General features: G+C 35.3%; 1 protein-coding gene and 1 long non-coding RNA gene across 2 annotated transcripts in view; both read left to right on the top strand.

Annotated features, from left to right (window-relative positions):
- Positions 1-258: 258 nt before the first annotated feature.
- On the top strand, positions 259-5,549 carry LOC140336215 (uncharacterized). The gene is made up of 3 exons (XR_011921840.1): positions 259-367; positions 2,675-2,949; positions 5,361-5,549. It is a non-coding gene; the product is annotated as an uncharacterized lncRNA (long non-coding RNA).
- Positions 5,550-7,465: 1,916 nt separating this feature from the next.
- Positions 7,466-23,398, top strand: part of HFM1 (helicase for meiosis 1) — a 44,716-nt gene continuing 28,783 nt past the window's right edge. The window contains exons 1-16 of the mRNA XM_072420798.1: positions 7,466-7,478; positions 8,375-8,395; positions 8,491-8,532; positions 9,355-9,425; positions 11,535-11,667; positions 13,458-13,609; positions 15,036-15,113; positions 15,678-15,839; positions 16,250-16,450; positions 16,543-16,631; positions 16,977-17,020; positions 17,206-17,307; positions 18,103-18,248; positions 19,593-19,687; positions 21,488-21,621; positions 22,211-22,258. Coding sequence (XP_072276899.1) covers positions 7,466-7,478; positions 8,375-8,395; positions 8,491-8,532; positions 9,355-9,425; positions 11,535-11,667; positions 13,458-13,609; positions 15,036-15,113; positions 15,678-15,839; positions 16,250-16,450; positions 16,543-16,631; positions 16,977-17,020; positions 17,206-17,307; positions 18,103-18,248; positions 19,593-19,687; positions 21,488-21,621; positions 22,211-22,258 — 1,531 coding nt within the window. The remainder of the gene's footprint in view (positions 7,479-8,374; positions 8,396-8,490; positions 8,533-9,354; positions 9,426-11,534; positions 11,668-13,457; positions 13,610-15,035; positions 15,114-15,677; positions 15,840-16,249; positions 16,451-16,542; positions 16,632-16,976; positions 17,021-17,205; positions 17,308-18,102; positions 18,249-19,592; positions 19,688-21,487; positions 21,622-22,210; positions 22,259-23,398) is intronic.

Raw genomic sequence — 23,398 nt, forward strand, 5'->3', positions numbered from 1 at the left:
ATATTTTCCTGACTGCCTTGTAAAAGTATTAACTGTCTTGTAATTTTTGTGCTAACATTTTTTTAGCATTCACGTTTCATTTAGTAACAGTATGTAATGCCCCTACGTACTTCTGAAAAATTCAGGGCTCCATCATCTGCTTTCTTTATTATCTTATCTTCTACTTTTAGTCCTAGTTGTATTTTAAACTCAAATGCAGCTGCCAGTAATAGGCAGTTATTTTTATTTTTAATTTTTGTGACTTCTAATTACAGTACTAAATGGGATAAAGAAAACCTAAAAAGTTGGCTTTGTGGTCCAGCTCCTTGTATTGATGATATTCCACAGGCTGTAGATCTGCAGATGGAAGTCGATGAGCAGTTTTCAGGTACAACACGGTATGCATGTATGAGGCAAAAGTTACCAGATTAGGATTAACAAGTGTATTTGGATTATGACCAGGTCCCTTTCAGATACAGGGGATAAGTTTAAATGTCAGTGGTTCTTCCACAAGTATGTATGTGAATATTCATAAACACATTCATGTGCAATTTCTTCATAAAATAGCTACAGTCACTGAAAATGTGCCGATAAAAACACCTGAAATTTCAGCTGTCAGTTTACAATAATCATTTGGCAGACACACGTTATTTAAATTAACATTTTTGATTTTGAGATATTTATTAGGCATACTGGCCTTCTATGGAAGGAAGGTGATTACAATGCATCATTAGGGAATTAATGAGGTGAGCTGAAAAATTTATCTGATGAAAAAAAAAATTGTGTTATATGTAAAGCGTTGTAAAGAATGTAAACAAAGAAATTGCTTGTACTTTTTCATACTGCCTAGCTCAGTAATCAGCAATGAAAGGTTGGTGGTTTTGGTACCCCTATTTCATTTTCACATTGTAAAAGAAATCTACATACAGCTGTAAACTCAACAGAATGTATAGTGCATGAATTGTGCAAGTAAACTAACTTATGCACTAATATTAGCATTTTATTGCAATATAAATAATGACTGACAGACTTTGCAGAAATCTAAGGCCTTTTTCAGAGGTACAGTCTGAACCTGTGTTGTTTACCTCTCCTGGGAAAACTGTTCTTTCAGAAGAGAAAATAAACATAAAATAAAAAATAAACAAATAAATCATCCAATTAATTTTGAATTGGATAGCTGCAATTCCTTATAAATACACCTATGGCTTTTTTAACAAAAAAGCACAGCATTCTATTCCCTAGAAATGACACTGCACATTAAGCTGCACTAATGAAAGCATGGGGTTCATCTTCAACACACTAATGTGAATGGACCCTGAAAACAAAATAGAACAGTTTAGGAAATATATATGCACCTGTTACAGCCAGGACCATGTTGTTGTAAAGAGTCTGCTAAAGGCTGTAGTTCTGTAGGAGAATGAAGATCTACAGCAGGGGCGTCAAACTCTGGCCTGGCGTGTCCTTTTTTTTTTGGCGCCCAAAAGAATTCTTAATATGAATTGCAGCTGGCCTGCTGCTACTGCAATCTGTAGTAACAGCAGTCCAGCTGCAATTCATACCAAGCTACTGTTCAATAGACCTGAGTACAATGTCACTACTACAATTCCTGGCATCATTTGCGTCTCTAGACCAGCGGCCTCTCTGCCTATGCGTGGCCCCGCATTTTTTAGATGCAAGTGATGCCGGAAATTGTAGTAGTGGCATCACTCGTGTCTATTGAACAGCATCCAATGCCTTGACCCCACAGAGTTTATACTGACAGGTAAAATCAATAATCAGGAATTATCATAGAGCTATTGCTTTATTAACTTTTTATTGTGCCAGAGAATACAATGGGAAACCAAATGAATGCACCAATTCATTTGGTTTCACATTGCATTCTCTGGCAAAGTAAAACAATTAATCTCAATAAGAAGAAACAAGAACACATGAGAAGAGCATGCAGTAATATGCAGTGGATAAATTTAGATCAATCCACTGCATATTACTGCATGTTCTTCTCATGTGTTCTTATTTCTTCTTATGGAGATTAATTGTTTTTTTCAATAAATTTCAAGTTTGGCCCATGACATGGTCTAAGTTTTAAACATTGTCTAAATTTCGGCCCTCGGTGTATTTGAGTTTTACACCCCTGATCTACAGGGTAAGGGAGTATAAACGTTCTAACTTTGTAGTTTTTCTTTGGTATTTTTTTTGTAACATAGTCTCTTTAACACAAAGTTCATACCATGTGTCACTCTGTGGCAGACTTTTTAAACATGCAGCCCTGTGGCTGTATGTACATTATGTTTCTTGATAAACAATAAGAACTCTTATGCATGGCTGATTTTACATTAGTACATAATGTGGCTATTTTGTAACATTACAATTAAAAGCTGATTTGACTTCAGAGCACACAAAGCAATAAGTTTATGAAGTATTCTATTTATCATCCCATTGAAGGGCCTAAAATATTTATAATATTTTAAATTGAGTTGTTTTGGGCTATTTTTTTGAGAGTAGACTGTAACGTCATTATTTTCTGCACAATTAAATGAATATGCTGTGAAAATGTCACGCAACATTAATTATAAGTCCTGTCACATTTTTACCTTCAGGGCAGATGTCACACAATTGTAAACAGCTTTAGAATGTTGCTGTTACTAGCTCATTTGCATAATACGCTAAATATTGTTTTTATGCTTTCTTTTTAAAGCCAGAACAAGACAACCAAAAAAGTTTACACCACCATTAAAGAAAGTAAATTCATTAGAAAGCAAATCTGAAGGACCATATGCTTCACAGCATGGCATTCATTTTAACACAAAAGTGACACCAAACACAGGAAATACAAGAGCAGTGAATGTGACAGCAACATATCCCTGGTTTTCAAGTGGTAACAAAGAAGCTGTAGGCACAGATTTTTTGCCTCCTGAACAGAATCATCTACAAAGTAAAGATATCCGTGGCACAAAGTTTGCTTCGAAAAAGGTAATGATTTTTGTGTTTTTGCTCCCCAGTAAGTTTACAGAGATTGTTTCATTAACTATTTGGAGTTGAAATACAAATACAACCTCACTTACGTTATGTATCAAAAACTAGCCTATTGATCATCTTATTTGATAAAAAAAAAATTAGATTTTTCTAGGGGTTAGTTTTTTTTATATTCTATTGAATAAAACAAGTGTTTGGAACAGTGGTGAACACTGAATATTGACTCACCTGCTTCTTGGGACCTCAAGTGCAGCCCCTGAAATTACCAAAAGACTACACATAATTTTCAGTGGCTGTAATGCCAAGAAACTTTGCAGGAGATAAGCTAAAGCAGATGGCCAAGGAATAGAAGCATGCTACAAAAGATCTATACTGCTACAGCCACTTTATAAATCCACAATTCCAAATTTTTGCTTTTTTTTTTAGAACCTCTACTTTTTATTTTTATATAATTAAAGGGATCCTTCCTTTTGACCAACAAGCAAACCTAGTAAAACTTAAAAAAAATCCTCATAATCTTTTAATCCATTTCTATTCACTTCGTCTGCCCAGTGACGGGTAGCAAGAATAACGCATGTACAGGCAAAGGTTTCTTTTTCCTTTCCCTTTTCTTTCATTTCTGTACTATGCAAGAGGCCATATGGCAGTACCCAAACAGGAATACAACTGCCAGGGGTGTATTACCAAAATGTGGAGTTCAAGGTTAGTTTGCAAATGGCCCTTTATCAAACTGGCGATTTGGGTACCATGTCAAAGTAAGCGCATTTCGATACAGGAGTTGTCACAAAGTGGGTTACAGCATCATCAAAAACATCAGCAGCTCAATGATAAGATTATTGTCAATTATAGGATAACACCCCTCAGGGATAATATATCTCCAACTTGGCAATACTTTAGCACCCACCCAGCAATAACATCATATTCACCAGGCAAAAATATAACACATGGCAACACCCAAGAATTTTAACACCCAACAATTACCGCAGTGTAATACCCACCTAAACAAGCAATTTAACACCCTCCCAATCAATGCAAATCATAACACCCATCCTAAATAGCAATTAGATAAACTAACCTAAATATATGTGCAACAGCCAAAGGCATTCTAATCTTTTGAAATAAATTGTCTATTATACAAAAGGCCAACTATCCAGTCAATAACGTGGTTGCAAGAAAAAGGTTTTGAGCCTTTTTTTAAATACTCATATTTTGCATGGATGGCAACTTAAATATACAGTCTTCAACGAAGTCTTAGAATGAAAAAACACATTTAGGTACAGCTGCAAGAGGCTTCACATTGTTTATTGCACAATAGATGACCCAGTGGACTTTTTTTTTAATTTTTTAAAAGTAAATACCCATCCTACACAGATACCTAAATAAGAGATACCTACAGTATATGGTACCGTAATATCGTGGATACTGTATTATCCTTGGTCAAACAAAGTAAAGGTCATACAAATGTGTACTTCTTTCACAAATGTGTGATTGTTTACTTATAGTAGGTCATGGAATAGAATTCTGATTCTGTTTTGAAGAAAATTATTGGGGCATAGCTGATCTAAGGCAAACATTGCCCAACTTAACAATATATTATGAATTCCTGCTATAGGTGGTCCCACTGTGCTCTCATGGACATGGTATTTGTGAATCTTCAATTAACTAGTCAAGTTACCTTTAAGGTTACATGAGTTCAATTGTGATTTCAAGTTAATATTACACAAGAACTTCACATACTTTTTCCAATAACGACTTTGAAGGAGTAAAAAATTAAATTTTGACAATGTATAATATCATATGGGTTGTTAAATTAGAATCTATTATTATTTTACCCTTTCAGCTGTCAAGACAACTCCAAGTTTTAGAGGCTATTGGTCAAGAAATCTAAAAAGTGCTCAAAACATATCTATACAAAATAATTTCAATATATATCAGCTTATCAACTGAGGTGGCAGCATTAATTTGCTTGTTTAGGCTGTTTTTACCCCATTTTTTGTACCTGGTGATAATTTCAGCAACATACGTTCACAGTAAAAGTTCACTGCAGGTAGTAAATCGTAGTAAGCAATTCACCACCAGGAAATTTTTAATGAATATCATATTTCCTGCTTCATAAATTTACCCATCTCTGTACATTTTGTTCATCCAACTATGCAAGCAATGTGTCAATAACAAGAGTTTTTGATGGAGCAGGTGTCAATATTTGCAACTGTCACCAAAAATGTGTCATGTTTTCCCATCACATTGCCATTGGTTGCACCAGTATGCTGCTACATACAATGACAAGGGGATGTCTTGCCACACAAGGTTCTCAATGAGATGAGCCTGATTATGTCTGGCCTTCATTATTTACATGTGAGCCATATCTTCAGTTACCATACAGACCTGGATTCATTTCATTTTTACAGTTTGTTTGGAACATTTGAAGAAGAACAAATGTTACCTAAAAATAACTCCAACATAGAAAAATCATATAAAACCAACTCAAACAAACCTTTCCAGCAAAATCAACTGGTCAGCAGTGGGGATGACATCTATGGAGCCAGTGATTGTTTAAATGAAGAAACATTTTCCATCCCTTCATCTTTAACTCTTCTTACAGGAAAAGGTGACAGTATCAGTTTATTATATTTGGTATTTTCACTTTAATATACTGTAAATCTTAAATTGAATGCTTTTTACTGGCATACCCTAAAGATATACTGTCCACAATGTAAGGCCAAATATTGAAGGTACTGACAGGACAAATTATCTAAGTTTAATAAACCAAGCTCAATGTGAGAGGGAAAGGTCACAATTGTCTTTAAAAAGTCTTTAAAAGACTTTAAAAGTCACAATTGTTTTATTGTCATATTATATTTTTATTTTTGGTAAAGTATACGAATTTAATAACAAAAGTTTGGGCCAAATAATTGGTTTTCCTTCCTTATAATTACATCAGTTAGAATAAAAACAATAGGCCCAGTATTAAGGTTTCATGGTTTGTATTGGCAGTGAGCTGTAATACAAAGTAAAATCATATTTTTGTATGAATATTTTAGAGGTAGGAAAAAGAATATTGCCCCAATTCAATCTTTAATAACAAAAAAATACTCACATGTTTGTGGGGCCCTACCTACCTTTCTCAAGGTGAATTACTGTGCAAAATCAAATGATATGTATAAACTATATACAGTATATATTGGCTCTTTTTAACACTTTATTTTTTTTATTCATTTACCAAAAATAACAATAAACAAAAACTTGGATACACAAGAAAAAAATACAGTCAGTAAAACATAGCACAATCACTATAAAACAGATAGTGGAGAGCAATTGTCAGATACAATAGAGAACACAGGAGAACTATACATCAGATATCTTACCGGTAGAGCAAAAAACCTAGCAGTACAAAAAAACCCACATTGTGGGTAAGCCCTGACCAACAGCAGGGCACCCATGACCCTAGTGACCTGCCAAGGGTTCCAGCAGTTTCTTATATTTTACCGTCTCTTGGAACATGATCCAAGGAGCCCAGACCTCAGTGAACTGTTCCGTCCTATTATAAAGCCCAGCAGTAAGGTCTTCCATACTTTGGATCTCAATAACTTTACGTATCCACATACCCAGAGTAGGGGGAGCGTTATTCCTCCACAGTCTGGGAACACAGGCCTTGGCTGTGGTCACTAAATGCTTTAGTATGGACTTATGATATACCTTCTGGGGACAATCATTCAGATTCAGTAAAAAGAAGGCTGGGTCTTTGGGAACATTCAGAATCACAATTTATTGGCAAATTTCCCTAAGTAAGCCCTCAGACACGGACACTCCCAAAATATATGCAGCATAGTGCCTTTGTGGGCACCACATCTCCAGCACCAATCCGACTCTGAAGGAAACATAACATGCAATTTATCAGGAGTTTTATACCACCGTGCTAATATCTTATATCCCACCACCTGCATGTTACTATTAAGTAAACCTTTGTACACAGAGGAGAGCACCCGCTCCGCCTGAGAAGTTCTAAATTGCCATAAATTTCCCATAGCCTCAAAAATGTTGGTGTAAAGTTCCCCGGGGCATCATTAAGCATAGAATAAAGCTTAGATTTCTTCAGATCCCAAAAATATTTGTTCAAATTCTGTGAGCGATTTTTTTGAGGTTCGATGGATGAGGTTGGCTCCATAGAAAATGCGAACGTTGAGCTGCCCTCCAAAAATCCAGCTGGGTATAGAGGGATTCTGGAGCTCTGTCAGGGAATACAAGCCCGTCCCACTAATAAAATCCCAAACCCATGACAGGTCTTCGTCCCTAAGTTTCTGGAAATTCCTCTCTTCCAACCCTGGGGAAAATGTTGGGTTCCCTAACACCGGTATCAGGGGACTAGAGTCCGGAAAGAGTGCCCCGTGAGTATGCCACTTTCCCCATTCCTGGAGAGTAGCCTGCAGGAGTGGATGGTTCCTAGCAGCGCATTGGTCTGGTGATGCTGTCCAGGGTAGGCAGTGATATTGGCTCTTTTAAGTAAGCATGTACGATGACAGGATGCGGTTAGATTGCTCTGTATCCTTTGCTGTCTACATGACCTGTTTGCCTCTTTAGTTGTTCAGATAGATCACTTTGCTAAAACAGATTTATCCATGTTAGCTCTCACACTTGTACAACCCCTATTAACGCACAATACGGCAAAGAAAAAAAACTTTTTAATATTTTATTCAGTGTAGAAAATTATGTCATAAAGTATTGCAAAGATTTGTATAAGTTACATTAAACATTTTTTAACATAAACAGAATGGATAAAACAAGTTTAAATATTAAGAAAAACGAAAAAATCAGAAAACGAATAGGATAGAAATGAAAGATTGAGTTTAAGAATGATGGTAAGTCTAAGTGAGGGGTTGAAAATAACATATTTTATTGCTTTAAATGGCATTATTTGCAGATCCAAGCTAAACCTTTTGAAAAAAATAGAATAGATACAAAAGATACAAAGGTATTTTGTGTCTTTCCATTTTATGTTAAGGCTAAATACAATACATTTTTGATGTTGGAAAAGATCTTTCACGCTCTATGGAGAGGGGAGGGAGGAGAACAAGCGAGGGGCACCCAGGGTGTTGCACTCTCTCCCCTTCACTTGTGTGCAGTTGTTTGTCGTTTATGAATCTGCCAGGACCGATCCATGAACGACGTCGGATGACCGCTGTACACAGGTCAAATTCTTGTCTGATACTAGCCCTAAAGCGATAGTTGGATGAGAATCATCTGACGTGTGTATGTACCCTAAACAGTGTGTATAAACACTGTCAGTATGTTTTCTAACAGCAGCAGTCTCTACAACCCTCTGAAATGATATCAACTACAAGAAGGGATGCAGCAGAGAGGGAAAAAGACAGAATATTCTACACATGACCTTTCTACTTTGTTTATGTTTTTTCTGTTTGTGTAGAACAGCCGATGTCCACAGCTGGTAATTGACGTTATCCATGTTTGATGTTGGCATACATTTATGTTTACTTATGTATGTAATTGTAATAATAAGAATTCTATTAATATTCCATTTAGCTAAGACACAATGCGGAATCCTTAGACCAGTGTCTGAAATTCGTATCCTTTTATCCCCCATTTTTGGGCAATATAATATATACCCTTTAACTCAGGCCTTGACTTTAATAATAAAGGCAATGTACGGACTATACAGTTGTTCTGGGTACTGACTGTACCAAAGTGTTATGTGAATTATAAATTTTAGTAATTTTTTTTGTATTTGTAAATAAAATGTGAACATTTTAATATTTTTATGATTGGAGTAGTGGTGGGTATGATTTTTATGGATGAATTAGTATGATTGGAGCAGTTGTGGGTTTCCGAAAAATCCCAAATTTATTTTTTCTCAAGCCTAATAGTTTGTGCTAAATTTATTTTTCCGCTGAAGATGGACACAGAACACATCCAAATCATAAGCACAAAAATTTAATTGACTGTAAAGTAGTTTTAAAGCTGTGAATGTGATCATACATTCATTGCAGGTGTATCTTCCTAGGGCATATGTTAACATTACCTTGATTGATTTACCTAAGAATTCACCAGTGAATGTATGCTGAATGTCATATTTGCTGCTTTAGAAATGTGTTTTTGTTTGCATTTTCTTTCTTCTGTGACTTATCCCTTCCATACTCTGTATCTGCTGTCCTTAGACAGGATGTGTGAAGATTCACTCAGAATAAAGAATCTAAATGTATACAGATCCAACTGTGCTCTTTTTTGTGGAAAAACTAAAATACTGTGTAAACCAGACCCATAGATGCATCACAGCACCAACAATTTTTCCTATATTACACAGACAGGAAATTTATAATTTATGTATTAAGACATTGATAATTACTGCATTACCATTTTCATAAGGGTACATTTTCCTTGACATGTAAGCTAAACAATTCAGCGCTATCTTCAAAGAATTTCCTTATTTTAACTACATACAGTCAAAAGCCTTGGATGATGTATGTATTTATTGATTTATTATTATGTTGTGTATATTTATTTATGTAAAAACAATGCGGGATTGGTACAGCTTTCATACAGCTTACATGAATACATATATTTCTAAATTAGGCAATATAATTCAAATGTTTTTAAATGCAAGTATGCATTGCCTGGCCTTCAGAGGGTCAGCACACTATTTGAAAATCACTATCTGCTTTAAAATTTAGCCTATAAAAGAATAATAGCCAATAACAGCAATCTTTAATGTTGTATCAAAGCATAAACTAAGGCTAGGTATACATGTGCATTGGTTCTCATCCGATAATCGTCTCAGGGCTGATATTGGAAGAGAATCTTGCATGTGTACAGCGCTTGTCGTCTATCGTCCGAAAGACCGTTCCTGGCAGATTTACGGACGATGGACCACAAACGATCATAATGAAAGTGAAGGGGGAGAGTGCAGCAGGGTGTCGCTCCATTGTTCTCCCCCTCCCCTCTTCATAGAGCAGAACGGTGATGTATGTACCGCACTCATTCATGCATCGTGCAGTCGTTATTTGTTGGAAAGGATTATAAAAGATCTTTCCCACTGACAATTATTGCACGTGTGTACATAGTCAAAGAATAGTTCATAAATGGGACTTTGAAGACTTTATTTACAAATATAGTACAAAAAAATAACAATACAATAGTACAGTACATACATTTAGCCCTTTGAAGGCACATCAGATATTAGAGTATACACAAAATTTCAATAAAGTTATATTCAATTAAAAAGTAGCATTATTGATAATATACTGTGATACACTCACTACGATTACTATTACTAGGGCTCTATTTATAAAACAGAGAGACTGCCATTCTTGTGTGAGAATCAATTACTGCCATTGAAACCCATGGATCTGTAAGATTCCCACAAGTGAATGGTTAGGGAATGTCTGATTTTCTGTTTTATAAATAGAGCCCTTAGAGTCTGTTGGTACACCTTAAAGTATGATTAATGTGATTAATATTTGAACACTGAATGGTTGATCAATTTTAGATTGTGGATATAAAATCAATTATTTATTTGTGTATATTCTAATATCTGGTGTACCCTCCCAGGGGCAATGGCATGTACTGCATTATCAAATATTTTTATTGCACAATTTCTATATTTGTAAATACAGATAGAGATGTTTAAGTTCACCTTGCCTTTCATATTGAAGTACGATTAGTTTTAAATGTGTTAGGATATACCAAGATTTCCAAAACAAATTCTTTCTCTTGTATCAGAATATAGGCAGAGAAGGCAAATATACTAAATTTTATAACTCTAAGAACATATACAATATTCCTATTTTATGGCATTTCCATTTAGTTTTGAAACATAGTGCATGTCAAAATAATAGTTTCCTACACCAGTTTTTTAGCCTATTTTCTAAAAGGCTTCTATTTGTAAACCGCTATCCTACCTACAATAGAATCTTTTGGGTATTCCTAGGCACTTGTGGGATAAAGAGATAGCAGGAGGCAATGCTGGATTTCAACGCTGAAATTGTGGGGCAGCTTTTTTTTTTTGTATGGGTTTGAGGTATCTTCTAAGTGCACTGAGATAAAGCTTATTTAAAAGAAAGGTGAATGCAGGTAACTTATAGTGCCTGCGCTAAATTGCAGCACAGAGAAATCAGGTTTCTTGCCTGCCAGATAGGACTGTGTAGTGTGGCAGTGCTGTGTAAATCTTGGCCCTAAGGTTTTTTGGCTTCTGAAAAACTCTAGGTATAAAATATAAGCTACTTAAAAAAGAACTAAACTCGTTAGTGTGAGTTTTTTTGTCATATTTGGCAAGTATGCACAGCATACTTTCTGGTTATGGCACCTATCTACCATTTTCTAAGTGTCCTGCAGCCATGACAGGTCCAGGATTCTGTCAATTCTGCATCCCCTGAAAACACCTTAGCTCTCCTTGACCATTGGGCTGCCTCTGATGATGTGTACAAGTATTACATTGTCCCAAGTATCTACGTCTATTCTTTTTTAGTTTTGCTTTAATGACAACTGAAAATGCCTGCTTTGGATTTTGAAACATTAAGTTATTTTGAGCTTTAAAACTACTTTTTTCTTTGTTTAACACATTTTCTTCTTAGCTTTTGTATTCCAATAAGAATTTTGTCATGTGTGCACCAACTGGGTCTGGAAAGACAGTAATTTTTGAATTAGCAATTGTTCGATTACTAATGGAAGTACCAGCTCCTTGGACAAATATCAAGATTGTATACAGTGAGTATAGAAAAAAAATGAAAATCCATAAAAAATCTGCTTAAAAAGTTAATAAAAAAAATGACACAAATCTATGTAACTATCTGCCTTTATTTTACATACATGTGAGTATGGCATAATTTGTCACATCCAGTAAATTTAGGACCCACTACACAAAATGTTCATCCAGAGATCTGCTGCCTGGAGTTTTATATCCCTTAGAAATGGTATTGCTGAGAAATCCCCCATCACTTTATGTCATCTCCTCCCTTAAGGACATTTCAAAGATGTCACCTAATTTTGTACATGTGAACTCATAATTTTATCTTATATTCAAATATAAATAAGGGTAAAAACTCATTTAGAAAATCAGAGTTAGATAAATACAGGTTATGATCACACAGTATTTTATTTTACTTTTTTCCTAATGACAGCCTGCATAATTCTCCGGTTACATGCATACAATTAAATAAGTACAATCCATTGTAAATATGTAAATAAAATAATTTTGCGTGTGTTTTAAATTAACTGGTTAGTGTCCAGTTAGCTGTGGATGACCTAAATAAACATTGTTCTGCTATAAGGTTTTCTTAACCACCATGTTTTGCAATCTACCCTAAAAACGACAACAATAATATATGGCTGCTCTTGCTAAGTCTCCGTTATCGTCCATATGTGGCTGTTGCTGTGGCTACTTTATAGCACAAAATGGAAACTAGGATGGATGAATGAATAGATTACATAGATGCAGACAACATGGGAGCTACATAAAAATAGCTAGAAATAGATGGTAATTTAATTTTTTCCAAGCAGCTTTAATTTGGATTGCTTACTAGTTGTGTTCTCTGCTTGTATCTTCAAGAGAATAATATAGGTTAAGGTATGAAATATTAAAACTTTTTTTTAGAGAAGCACCTAGAGAAAACCCACAAAAAGTCTGACTAATGAGGTATCATTGTCACCAGGAGGTTTAGGATAGTATTAAACTGCCTGTTCACAGGCCAGAAAAAAACATATTTTTAAGCTTGCCAGTAGGAAGCTTATCACCCTTACAGATAGCCAAAAAGATCATGAGGATGAAAAAAACAGAAAATCTCACTCACCTTTACTTTCACGGATCCGTCGAACCCTCAAGAGGTTTCCTGGATTGGGTCCTGTGTCGTCCTGGAATCCTCCTTTGAGCTGGCACAGAGGAATTGCTGGGCATTGCCATCTTCTTTCCACCTCACTTCCGCATTCTGCCTACAGAACCCAATCTCACACTGCACAGGGGCAGAATCGGGTGACGTAGGTAGATAAGGGGAAAAAAGAGGGCCAATCTCAATGCGCATGCAGTTTTTTTTCCTTATTGAAGAAAAAGCTCTGGGCATGCACAGAAGAAGGAGCAGCCAGAATCCTGATAAAAGGCTCTGTGCTTCCAATCTGTCTTTATTGCCACTGCCCCCCCCCCCCCCACACCAAAAAGGTATTTTTTACCTTACATAAAGGGGTGGTTTACCTTTATATGCAAGGTAAAAGTTTTAGTTTAGGTTTACTTTAAAACTTAACTAAGGCACAAATTGCAAATTACAAAACCTCAAAGCCTTTGCTTCCTTATTGGAGGATGACATGGTATCCCAAGAAAACAGAAATATATGCAACATAAATAAAAAATGCAGTTTAGTAACAACATGTCAAATTTATTTTAAGTATGTAGTACAGGAAAACAGAAAAAAGGCAGAGAATTAAAGTGGTGTAAATTTTCTTTGCATTTAAGCTGCATATTTTTTTTTTAATGTAATAAAGTAAGAGCTTTGCCAATATTATTTTAGTGGCACCTATAAAAGCATTATGTGGTCAACGATATGACAACTGGAAAGAAAAGTTTGAACCTATTGGACTAAAATGTAAGGAGCTAACAGGGGATACAGAGGTGGATGACTTATTCGAGATTCAACACGCTCATATTATCATGACCACTCCTGTAAGTAGATATAGTATATACAGCATGATAATATACCACCTACATAAAAAGCCATTCTTAAAAAACATTCAGAAATATTAAGTGTAAGGGATGGGACATTCACCTCACTGGTTGGTTAGACGTTATGTATGATGAATTTTGCTAACATGTTTTTTGTGATAGAAGTGTAAAACTTAACATTTTCTCATATTGTAGGGACATACTGATTTTCTTCTAAATTAAATATATTTAGATTTGTATTTTGTGCACACATACACTTTAAGTCCAAACTCTAGAATGAAGGTCTTTTTTTCACCCAGTCCCACTCTTACACAAACCTAGTCCAACAATCATTTGAATATATCATAAAGCAATCAGCAGGAATCTAAACATTTATTACCTGTGGCATCCTAACTCTGGGATAACTGCTTTCCTGGAGCAGAAAGGAGAGACCTGTAAATAGCTGGCACATCTGTGAGAGTGACCAGGAAGTTCTCTTCCCTTTTGTCACCAAAGCTTTCTTCTGTTTTGTTACTGTCCTCACAGCTGCAAGCTTTCCTTTCTTCTAGTGGAAGAGGCAGAATTTAGTTAGGGACTGCACTGTGACATAAACCTGTCAATTTTCCCTTATTAAAAAAAGATAACAATTATACCAGTTTATGTATTTTTTTATAGATAGTATTACTGAATGCCCTCTAAACCTGCAGAAACAGTTTTGGTTTAGTGGTTAATGTTTCTTTCCACTATACACAATGCCATGGGTTTGAGATAGTTTATGATTTATTTTGAACGTTGTAAAAAACAGGCTAGGGGGTGGAGTAAAAAAGGACAGACATCTGCCTGTGCTTTTTGTGTAAGTTGCTCAAAATAAACAAAACAGTAAAATAAACATTAGCTAGCCATCCATAGGCATAAATAGTGTTCAGCTCAGCACCATTTAGCTACCCACTGGATACAGGGCTCTGAGATCTCTAGGCCTGTTAGGCTAAATACTACACCTGTGTTCAGGCTGCACACACAGGAAGAACCTGGACAAAGACTATTTCGTCAGGGAATCCTCCCATCTCTTCCATAACCAGTACCTGGACCAGTTTTCCAATTTCCCAACACCTTCATGAAAAACTTGGCCACCTTTCAACATGTTAATACTTTGTTTCCCTACACAACCATCTGATCTAAAATGTAGATACAGGCAAGTAAAAGCATTGTGTTTAAAAGCATGAACTGCTCTGCAAATGGCACTATTTCTTAATATGCTGTTTTAGTACATAATATATCTATGCCAGTATATGCTGCTCAAGTGAATGTGGCCTTATTATGTAATTAGCAATTTAAAAAGCATTCTGATACATAGAATTTTAAATATATTTTGTGTTTTGGATGAATAAATATGTACTTACTCAAAATTCAAATTGTATCTAAATTCATATTGTGTTATGTCATTTAGGAGAAATGGGATGCCATGAGTAGAAAATGGAGAGACAATATGCTGGTTCAGCTAGTTCGGCTGTTTCTTATAGATGAGGTAATTCTGCAATAAAAACATACTATTGTAAATAGATATGTAATAAAAAAAAGTATGTGTATGCTTAGATATCTCAAACAAATGTCTGATCATGGTCACCTCCTTCCACCATACCAGCACCAGAATGTCACTGCTCAAATGCCTATACTTGTTTCTTTGCAAAGAAAAAAGGAACTGACAAAAAAAAAAAACACATTTAGTTTATTAGTTAGCAGCAGTAATGCTGTACAACAGTGTATGTTTTGTTTACAATAATCCCACTTCATCTATAGTTCTTGCTAAAGGTTAAACATGAAATACTGACCACTATCTTTAACTATACCTGGTGATTATATGCATGCTAAAGCAAACTTTGTCAACTCTTACAGAGGGTAAACCCTTGAAATGTGTTTTTAATTGGTGGTCTGTGGACCAATTGCACCTTACATCAAAGTTTGGTATACATTTAATACTTTGCAAGCCTTGGTTCTAGAATATTCTGATACTGCTCACTTTATAGGGAACCCTAAGCAACCTCAGAGAAACTGTGGAACCGTTGTTTCTAACAGACTTCTGTCATTTTAGGTGCACACAGTGAAGGATGAAAGCCGGGGGGCAACGCTTGAAGTTGTGGTCAGCAGAATGAAAACAATGCAAGTTTCACTGGCACATACAACTAACAGAGCAGAAGTAAAGCTACCTATGAGATTTGTAGCTGTTTCAGCAACAATTCCAAATGCCAATGATGTAGGTGTCTCTATCTAAACTGATTACTTAATTTCTTAGTAAAGTTTTGCCAATTACTAATTTATATGTGTAATTAGTAGTTATTTTTTACTGTGTAAGTACTGTAGTGATTTCAGCAGAGTGTTCTTGTGTTTCATACTATTCATTAGCACTTACTGTAGTCTAAAATAATATTTGGTTATTGGTTTGAGATTTTCTTTTTTGATGGAAATTTAGGTGTCTCCCAAATGCAGGTCTTTGATGATTTGAAGATGTGTCCTGGTGGCATCTCCAACATAAGGTTGAAGTCACTGGGAACCTCATATTTAACACTGGGGGAGCATAGCATTGGGTTAAGAACTTATGAAGTTTATTTCTGGCTTGATCCTAATTAAGCATTTATGTGCTAGAAAAAATATATTTTTGTTTAGATTGCAGAGTGGCTATCAGATGGACAATGTCAAGCCATTTGTATGAAAATGGATGAATCTCACCGACCAGTAAAATTACGCAAAGTAGTATTAGGATATCCGAGTGCCTCTAATCAAACCGAATATAAATTTGATCTAACCCTTAACTATAAGGTTGCTGGTGTTATACAGACCTATTCTGATCAAAAGCCAACACTTGTGGTAATACTTGTTTTTTCCTTTAAAATTCTCCAATGTATTTGCATATTCATTTACTAATGATGTTTATTCTAAAATGAAATTCTTGATTTTAGTTTTGTGCCACTAGGAAAGGAGTACAACAAGCTGCCTCCATCCTTGCTAAAGATGCAAAGTTTATTATGTGCATTGAACATAAACAAAGGTTTGTTTTTATCAACAATATTACTCAGTTTTTTGTCTTGCAATTATTTTTTTTTACCTCATCCTTGTGAAAGTAAAATGTTTTTAGTAAACGGTAAATGTAAATTTAGATTTGATGTTGCTGCAAACCATGCAAGGGGGCCAAAGTGTTTTTGTTCACCTGAAAAAGGTTTTGCATTTTAATAAGATCTATAAAAATGAAAACTTTACTTAGTTGGATATGTAAGTAGATCAGAGAACTACTTTTCTAAATATTTTGACTACAGTTTTAAGTATAGTTTTTTTGTTATATATTATACATTTGGTTATTATTTATTATAATTTTGTTATTTGTTTATTTTATTAGGCTGCAGAAGTCTGCTAATGCTATAAAAGATGGAAAACTGAGAGGCAAGTTTTTAACCGCTATGTATTTGTAGTAATCTTATGAAAGAGGCAACCATTGACTCACTAACTCCAAAACTATATTAATGATAAAACTGCTCAGACTGTTCCACTGTTTGCAGCGGTCATAGGTTTGCCATCTTTGAGTAAGTTTAACAGAAGATATTATTTAGTAAATACTTTCTTTACAGATCTTGTTCTTTATGGTGTTGGATATCACCATGCTGGAATGGATGTGTCTGACAGGAAAATCATTGAAGCAACGTTTACAGAGGGAGACCTGCCAGTACTTTGTAAGACTATTTAATCAGTTTAAACTCCTTTGCAAATGAAAAATAAATTACCAGACTATTGCAAACAAATGGTGGCAGTTTTGTTCTTTTATGAAGTTTGTATATAACCCCCACTTATTAGCCTTTGAGGTATACTCTTTTTAGGCCAGCTACTCTCTGTGATCTACAGTATAACGTGTGGATATAAGAGGAAAGTCATACATGCAGGTGTTTTCCGATCGTCCTATAGCATGTACAGTATCTCAACTCACTTTTCATAAATAAAAAAATAATTTATGTTTATGTCTATGCATATAAGAAAAATGGATGAGCATTGTTGTTCTTGAATAAGTTTAATGTTAATAACAAACCGCTGGCCCCTGACCACATAACTCCATCATAGTTCTTTACATATGTCAGTAACGGGTAACTCTTTGTCAGCAGGGGCATTACTGTGTATGTATTGGTTAGTCATATATTGATAAGAAATCACTGCCTGATTTAGCCTTTTAGAACAGGATCAAATGACTGTCATCTTCCTGTCTATCTAAAGTTGCATTTATGCCTATGTTTTTGTGGGAGGTGCAGTTTGTTAAAAAAAAGGTACTGTTGGTGCATTTTTGGTTCAGATAAAGGTAACATTCTTTAGAATTAATTTTAAAGCATGTTAAAAACCAGCATAAATTTTAGGCAGTCTGTAATATAGAAATAAGTGGTAGAGTCCAGATAGCAGTATGGTAAGAGCTGGACTACGTGTACATAGATTCACTAATGCTAAATTTTAAAAGGTTTTATTGTTTTATGTTAATTTATTAGTTACCACCAGTACTTTGGCTATGGGTGTAAACCTTCCAGCTCATTTGGTGATCATAAAATCCACATTGCATTATGCATCGGGAATGTTCCAGGAGTACAGTGAAACAGATATTCTGCAAATGATTGGAAGGGCAGGTAGACCTCAGGTAACCAATTATTTAGTGATAGAAGTACATACAAAACATTTTATTTAACCACTTCAGCTCCTGTGAATGTATACCTGGATCTAGACCTGGAGTTATTTTCCAATTTCCAGCATAAGCCTATCTATTTGGCAATACCATTTTATTCCATTTCAACAGTTTTTCCATTTCACATCAAATTAAAATAAAAATTCTGGGTGAATGTTTTTTTACAAAACAATTAAAATGCACAAAATTCATTATTTAATGAAACACATGCACATAAAAAAAATCAAATGTAAAAGCAAAAAAGCAAAACAAAAGCAATGTTAAAAATTGTAGATATTAATGAAAGACATACAGAAGAAGAAAAAGAAAAAGAAAGAATGCTCTTTTTGAGGCACCTGGTTAAGTGATTGTTAAAAAGATTACCATTTTATTATATCAAGAATATTAAAATCCATATAAGGATAAAGTTTAACTAGTACAAAAAATATAAAAACATATTAGGAAGGTTGTAACCGAATAGAAGATCCCACTTGTTGATGAAGTTTGGCAGAGATGTTACAGTGAATTTTATGCCAGACGCTTTTCGCCCATAAGTAACCATAAATATACAACCTTTAAGATTATGATAAGATTGGTAAGGCTACCTGTTGCCTGTTTTTTTTTTAAGCAGCAATAACAAGGAGTCAATTTACAACAATTAAAATCATTGGAACATATTATTTTTCTGATCCTGTTTATTACCAACACATAATTTCCTTGAGTCCTTCACATTAAAAAATCATCGCAACACTCTTATTCATCAACATAGTCCAGTTAATTATTCTCTAAGCCTGTATCTGTATCCTTACCATTACAATAGTCCACTTCAATCAATCTTCTCGTAATCTTAGAGGTAGGCAATAACCTGCCCTTAATCATGTTTTAAACAGTTTTTACAAACACTGATCAGCAGCTAAATTTTGACAGCAGCTGCTCCAATTGCTGCTGTAATACACAACTTGTCTTGGCCTACATATTTACTGGGCAGTTGCTGGCAAGTGCAGCTAGGGCAGTGGTAGCAAAGGGAGAGTCTTTGCGCTTGCTGTGTATGTGTGCTTCGATCAAGTTTTTTTGGGGCTGTGTAGAATATAAAATCTGTTAACTAGGTTCTAAATATACAGAACATTTAAATATTTTAAGGGTTTACAGTATATACCAATTGAAAATGAAAAGTCAGCATGGTTTTGTGTTTTTTGTTTATTCTTAACTACTAGAGAGAACCAGCCAGCATTTTTATCTCTGTAATGTTATTGAATACTGTATATACATTAGTATCCTAATACTTTAATGTTCAATAACAATAATTTATGTTTACCACAGTATGATTCTACAGCCACAGCAGTAATAATGACAAGGTTGTGCACTAAAGAAAAATACATACAAATTTTAGATGGTGCAGATACAATTGAAAGCAGGTTAGTGACTGTTTTCTGTGTCTTTAACGTAACTACCAAAATTCAAATGACTTGGTAATAGTAAATAATAATGCTGTCTATAATGTCTTGGAAATCCTCCTCCTATGTACAGTAAAAATCCAATTATTAATACTTTAATTCTTCCTGTTTCTGTTTAATATATGAAAATAGGGAAACCATAACTATCATACATTCTGAATCGGAAACTAATAAAATTTTAATTGTCTAGTTGATAACGTTGTTGAATTTAGTGTTATAGGCACATTTTATTTGTTGGCAAAAAAATAAGGTTATAGGAGATACAAGATTTGATACACAAACACTGTCTGGTTTCTTCATTTTATTTTTTAACCTGAAACTTTATATATGTTAGCTAAAATAAAAAATGCTTTGGAAAAATATGTGTTATTTTGTAAAATGTACAGATGCTCAATATACAATGTACAGAATGTATTTTTTACTAACATAGCAGAAATAATCTAATTTGTTTATCAGCAGGAGGCAAATGATTTTGGTTCATTACATGTTGGCTCTGCATAATAAAATTTGCAAGACTAATCTCTTACTTGCTTGTTGGCTGTACAAAGGGCCATACAGATGCTAGATGTTCAAGGGCTTCACTTTTATTTCAAAAAGTTAGCAGCTAATGTGATTTTCTTACAATGCTTTTGTCATGCTTTGTGTGAGCCCTGAGAAGGTCTAAGATGCAAAATCTTAGCAGCAGCCTGGTCTTCTCTAGAGCCTCTTGTGGTGAGGATGTTGCATTGCAGGCTGCTTCCAGGTTGCAGTCCTTGGGCACACCAGAGTGGGCAGAAAAGAATGTGGTACTAAATCAATAGGCAGGGGAAAAGTCAAAGAAGGCCAGGGTTGAGGCAGACAGCAAGCAAGGAAGGTCAGGAATAAAGCCAGGGGTCAAGAACAAGAAAACAGACAACTGTGACACAGAGGTCACCGCAGACACAGGGGAATGCAGGAGACACGGGATAAGACAGGAGGCATAGGTAACAGAGAGGTCACTGAAGACACAGGAGACACAGGAATAGATAAAGGGCACAGATGACATGGGGGTCACCCAAGAAAAAGGAACCCAAGAAGAGCACAAGGGAATAGACAGAGCAACAACAGACTGGACAATGGGTTAGCACAGGAGCTGAACTGAGAAACACTCAATTACCAGGTGAATGGGAAATGCTCAGCATTAGTGGAAGCACTGTTTCTGAGCCAGCTGAATAGCCAAGCGCTATTAAAAGGCTATCTCCTGATTGGCTGATACTGAAAAAATCTGGAAGGGCAAATGTGCTGCATGCGCAGGAGAGAGGCACTGGAGTTTTAGAGAGGATAAGGTAAGTGTGACAACTAGTTGTTTTGTTTCACTTTGGCAATGTCCAAACATGTCCCCCACTCCACTTATCTATTTTTGTTGCAATACTATGTTTAGAAGTTTTTAATTTGACTAAAAAATTTGGAAACCTTATTTATGAGAAAATGTGGTACTTGAGGCTGTGAAGAAGGTCTCAGACTCCTGTAATGCTGTTTGAAAAATTATTTTAGAATATTTTCATTTGCATTGCATCATATTGTTGCCTGTGTAATGAATAGGAAAAAGAAGAATGTGTGTAAAAAAATTATATTCATTTTTGTTATACATTCTGAAAGAGTTTAGGTGACCTAAAGAAATGTAGAAAATCGATAAAAAGTAGCTTAAAGGTTTTTTTTTGTAGCTTTGAAGCTGCAAAAAGTCTGCTGGGTTTACTTTAAATAGACATAAGAAAGAGTAATATTTATCTTTTCTTGTATCAGCCTGCACAGACATCTTGTGGAACATCTGAATGCAGAAATAACACTGCATACCATCACGGATGTTAACATTGCATTGGAGTGGATCCGATCAACATTTTTATACATCAGGACACTGAAGAATCCATCTCACTATGGTATGTTTTCTGATATTTGACATTAAGTTATACAGAGACAAACCAAATGCAGCAGTGGTTAAATATAGGTTTGGTAAGATGGTAACACTGTTTAGAGCACTGTAATAATTGTGCTTGTGCTTTAACATTTAAATAGACTATGTTACTACAAAGAACATGAACACCTACCCATGCAAGGCAACCGGTCAACTTCAATGGGGCCCCCACTCAGTTTGCCTTCCGTTTTCAGCCCAACAACCAGAGAAGAAAAATACGTAGAATGTTTGGATAAAGGGATACATTTCACTCACTCCTATGTAACAGTGCTGGTATTTGGGAATTGGCTGCATAAACACTGCCCACTAAAGCAGTTTTTAGTCCTGGCAGCTCAATGGAAAGGCAGAAAGATGACCTATAAGCTGTATGTAGAGTAACCATGAATTTGAATCCATTAATTTGTCTATTGTTAGAGGTCAAAGCTTACACATAATAGGAATCAATTGTGAATCAATAAACACAGGTGAATTGTACATTCCTCAGTCTGCTTAGCATTATTTTTTTTCTCTAGTTATCACATGAAGAAATTGCTAATATAGTCATTATTTTGTAGGTTTCCAAGGAGGATTAGACAAACTGGGGATTGAAGCTAAATTGCAAGGTATTGAAAATAGCCTTTTTCTGTATTTTATACTCACATAAGAAATTTTCTCATAACATTTTTCAAAGCTTTTATTACTTCCACTTTTCTTTATCTTTCAAATTTTAAATAGACAAAACTGAGAAACTAATTAACACAATTTTCTATTGTGGGTCTCAGTTTACATAGATTGCAGTGAATGTGGTTTTACACAGTTTCCTATATGAGCTATAAACAGACCTTTTTTCAGGATTAATGATTTTTCCTGTTATGGTAGTTGACCTTGGAGTGTTTTGCTTAGAATTTCTGATTTCAGTTACAAAAGAAAAAAAAATTACAAATAATTCAACCATGTGTAGTGCTGCAGCAATATTTTTGGGACCGAAAAGCATACTGTAATAGTAAACTTCTGGGACAGGTGAAAACTAATATAAAAGAAAAATAAATAAATGCCTGTACCAATATTTGCAGACCATATATTAATTCACAAAGATTATGCCTATAGCTTCCTATTCTTTACCTTTTTGTAATTCAGTATATTTTTTCATAAGATTATATTCATTCAGATTTAAGAATAATAACAAACAAAAACAACTTGCATAAAATATTTCCAACCACACTGCAAGTTAGGAGATCCTGGGGACAGAATATATAAAATTCTCCCTCCTCATACCGTTATGCCCTTCCCTACTGGCAGGTAACATGGGATCACTCGGGGTTCACAATCCAAGTGACAAGGAGTGATGGGCTGTCAAACCTAGGCATTACCTGGCCCTTTGCTGGAAAGGTTTTGCCAATAGAGGTAGATTTCTGTTTGGCCAGTCATGTCAAGCATGGTCATGGAAAACACTACAGACAAAGCATAGTCAGAATCTAGCTAGAAGGTTAGGGCAGATGGCAAGCAATATGCAGTCAGTATCTAAGTCTGCCGCTAGGGCAGGCGACAGATTAGGTCACATTACTATTTAGGCAGAAGGTCAGGGATGGCAGCAGGCAAGTCAGCATTGGTATCCAGGGGGAAGAGTGGGTCAGGAGATGTCGGTATCCAGACAGGAAGTTAGGGCAATTGACAGGCAAGGTGTTGTTAGTAATCTGGCAGAAGGTTTGGGCAGGTAACAGGAAAGGTGGCATCTGTTTTCAGGTGAAAGAGCAGGCAGCAGG

Source organism: Pyxicephalus adspersus, chromosome 8, assembly GCF_032062135.1.
Source record: "Pyxicephalus adspersus chromosome 8, UCB_Pads_2.0, whole genome shotgun sequence".
In the NCBI taxonomy this organism is placed as follows: domain Eukaryota; kingdom Metazoa; phylum Chordata; class Amphibia; order Anura; family Pyxicephalidae; genus Pyxicephalus; species Pyxicephalus adspersus.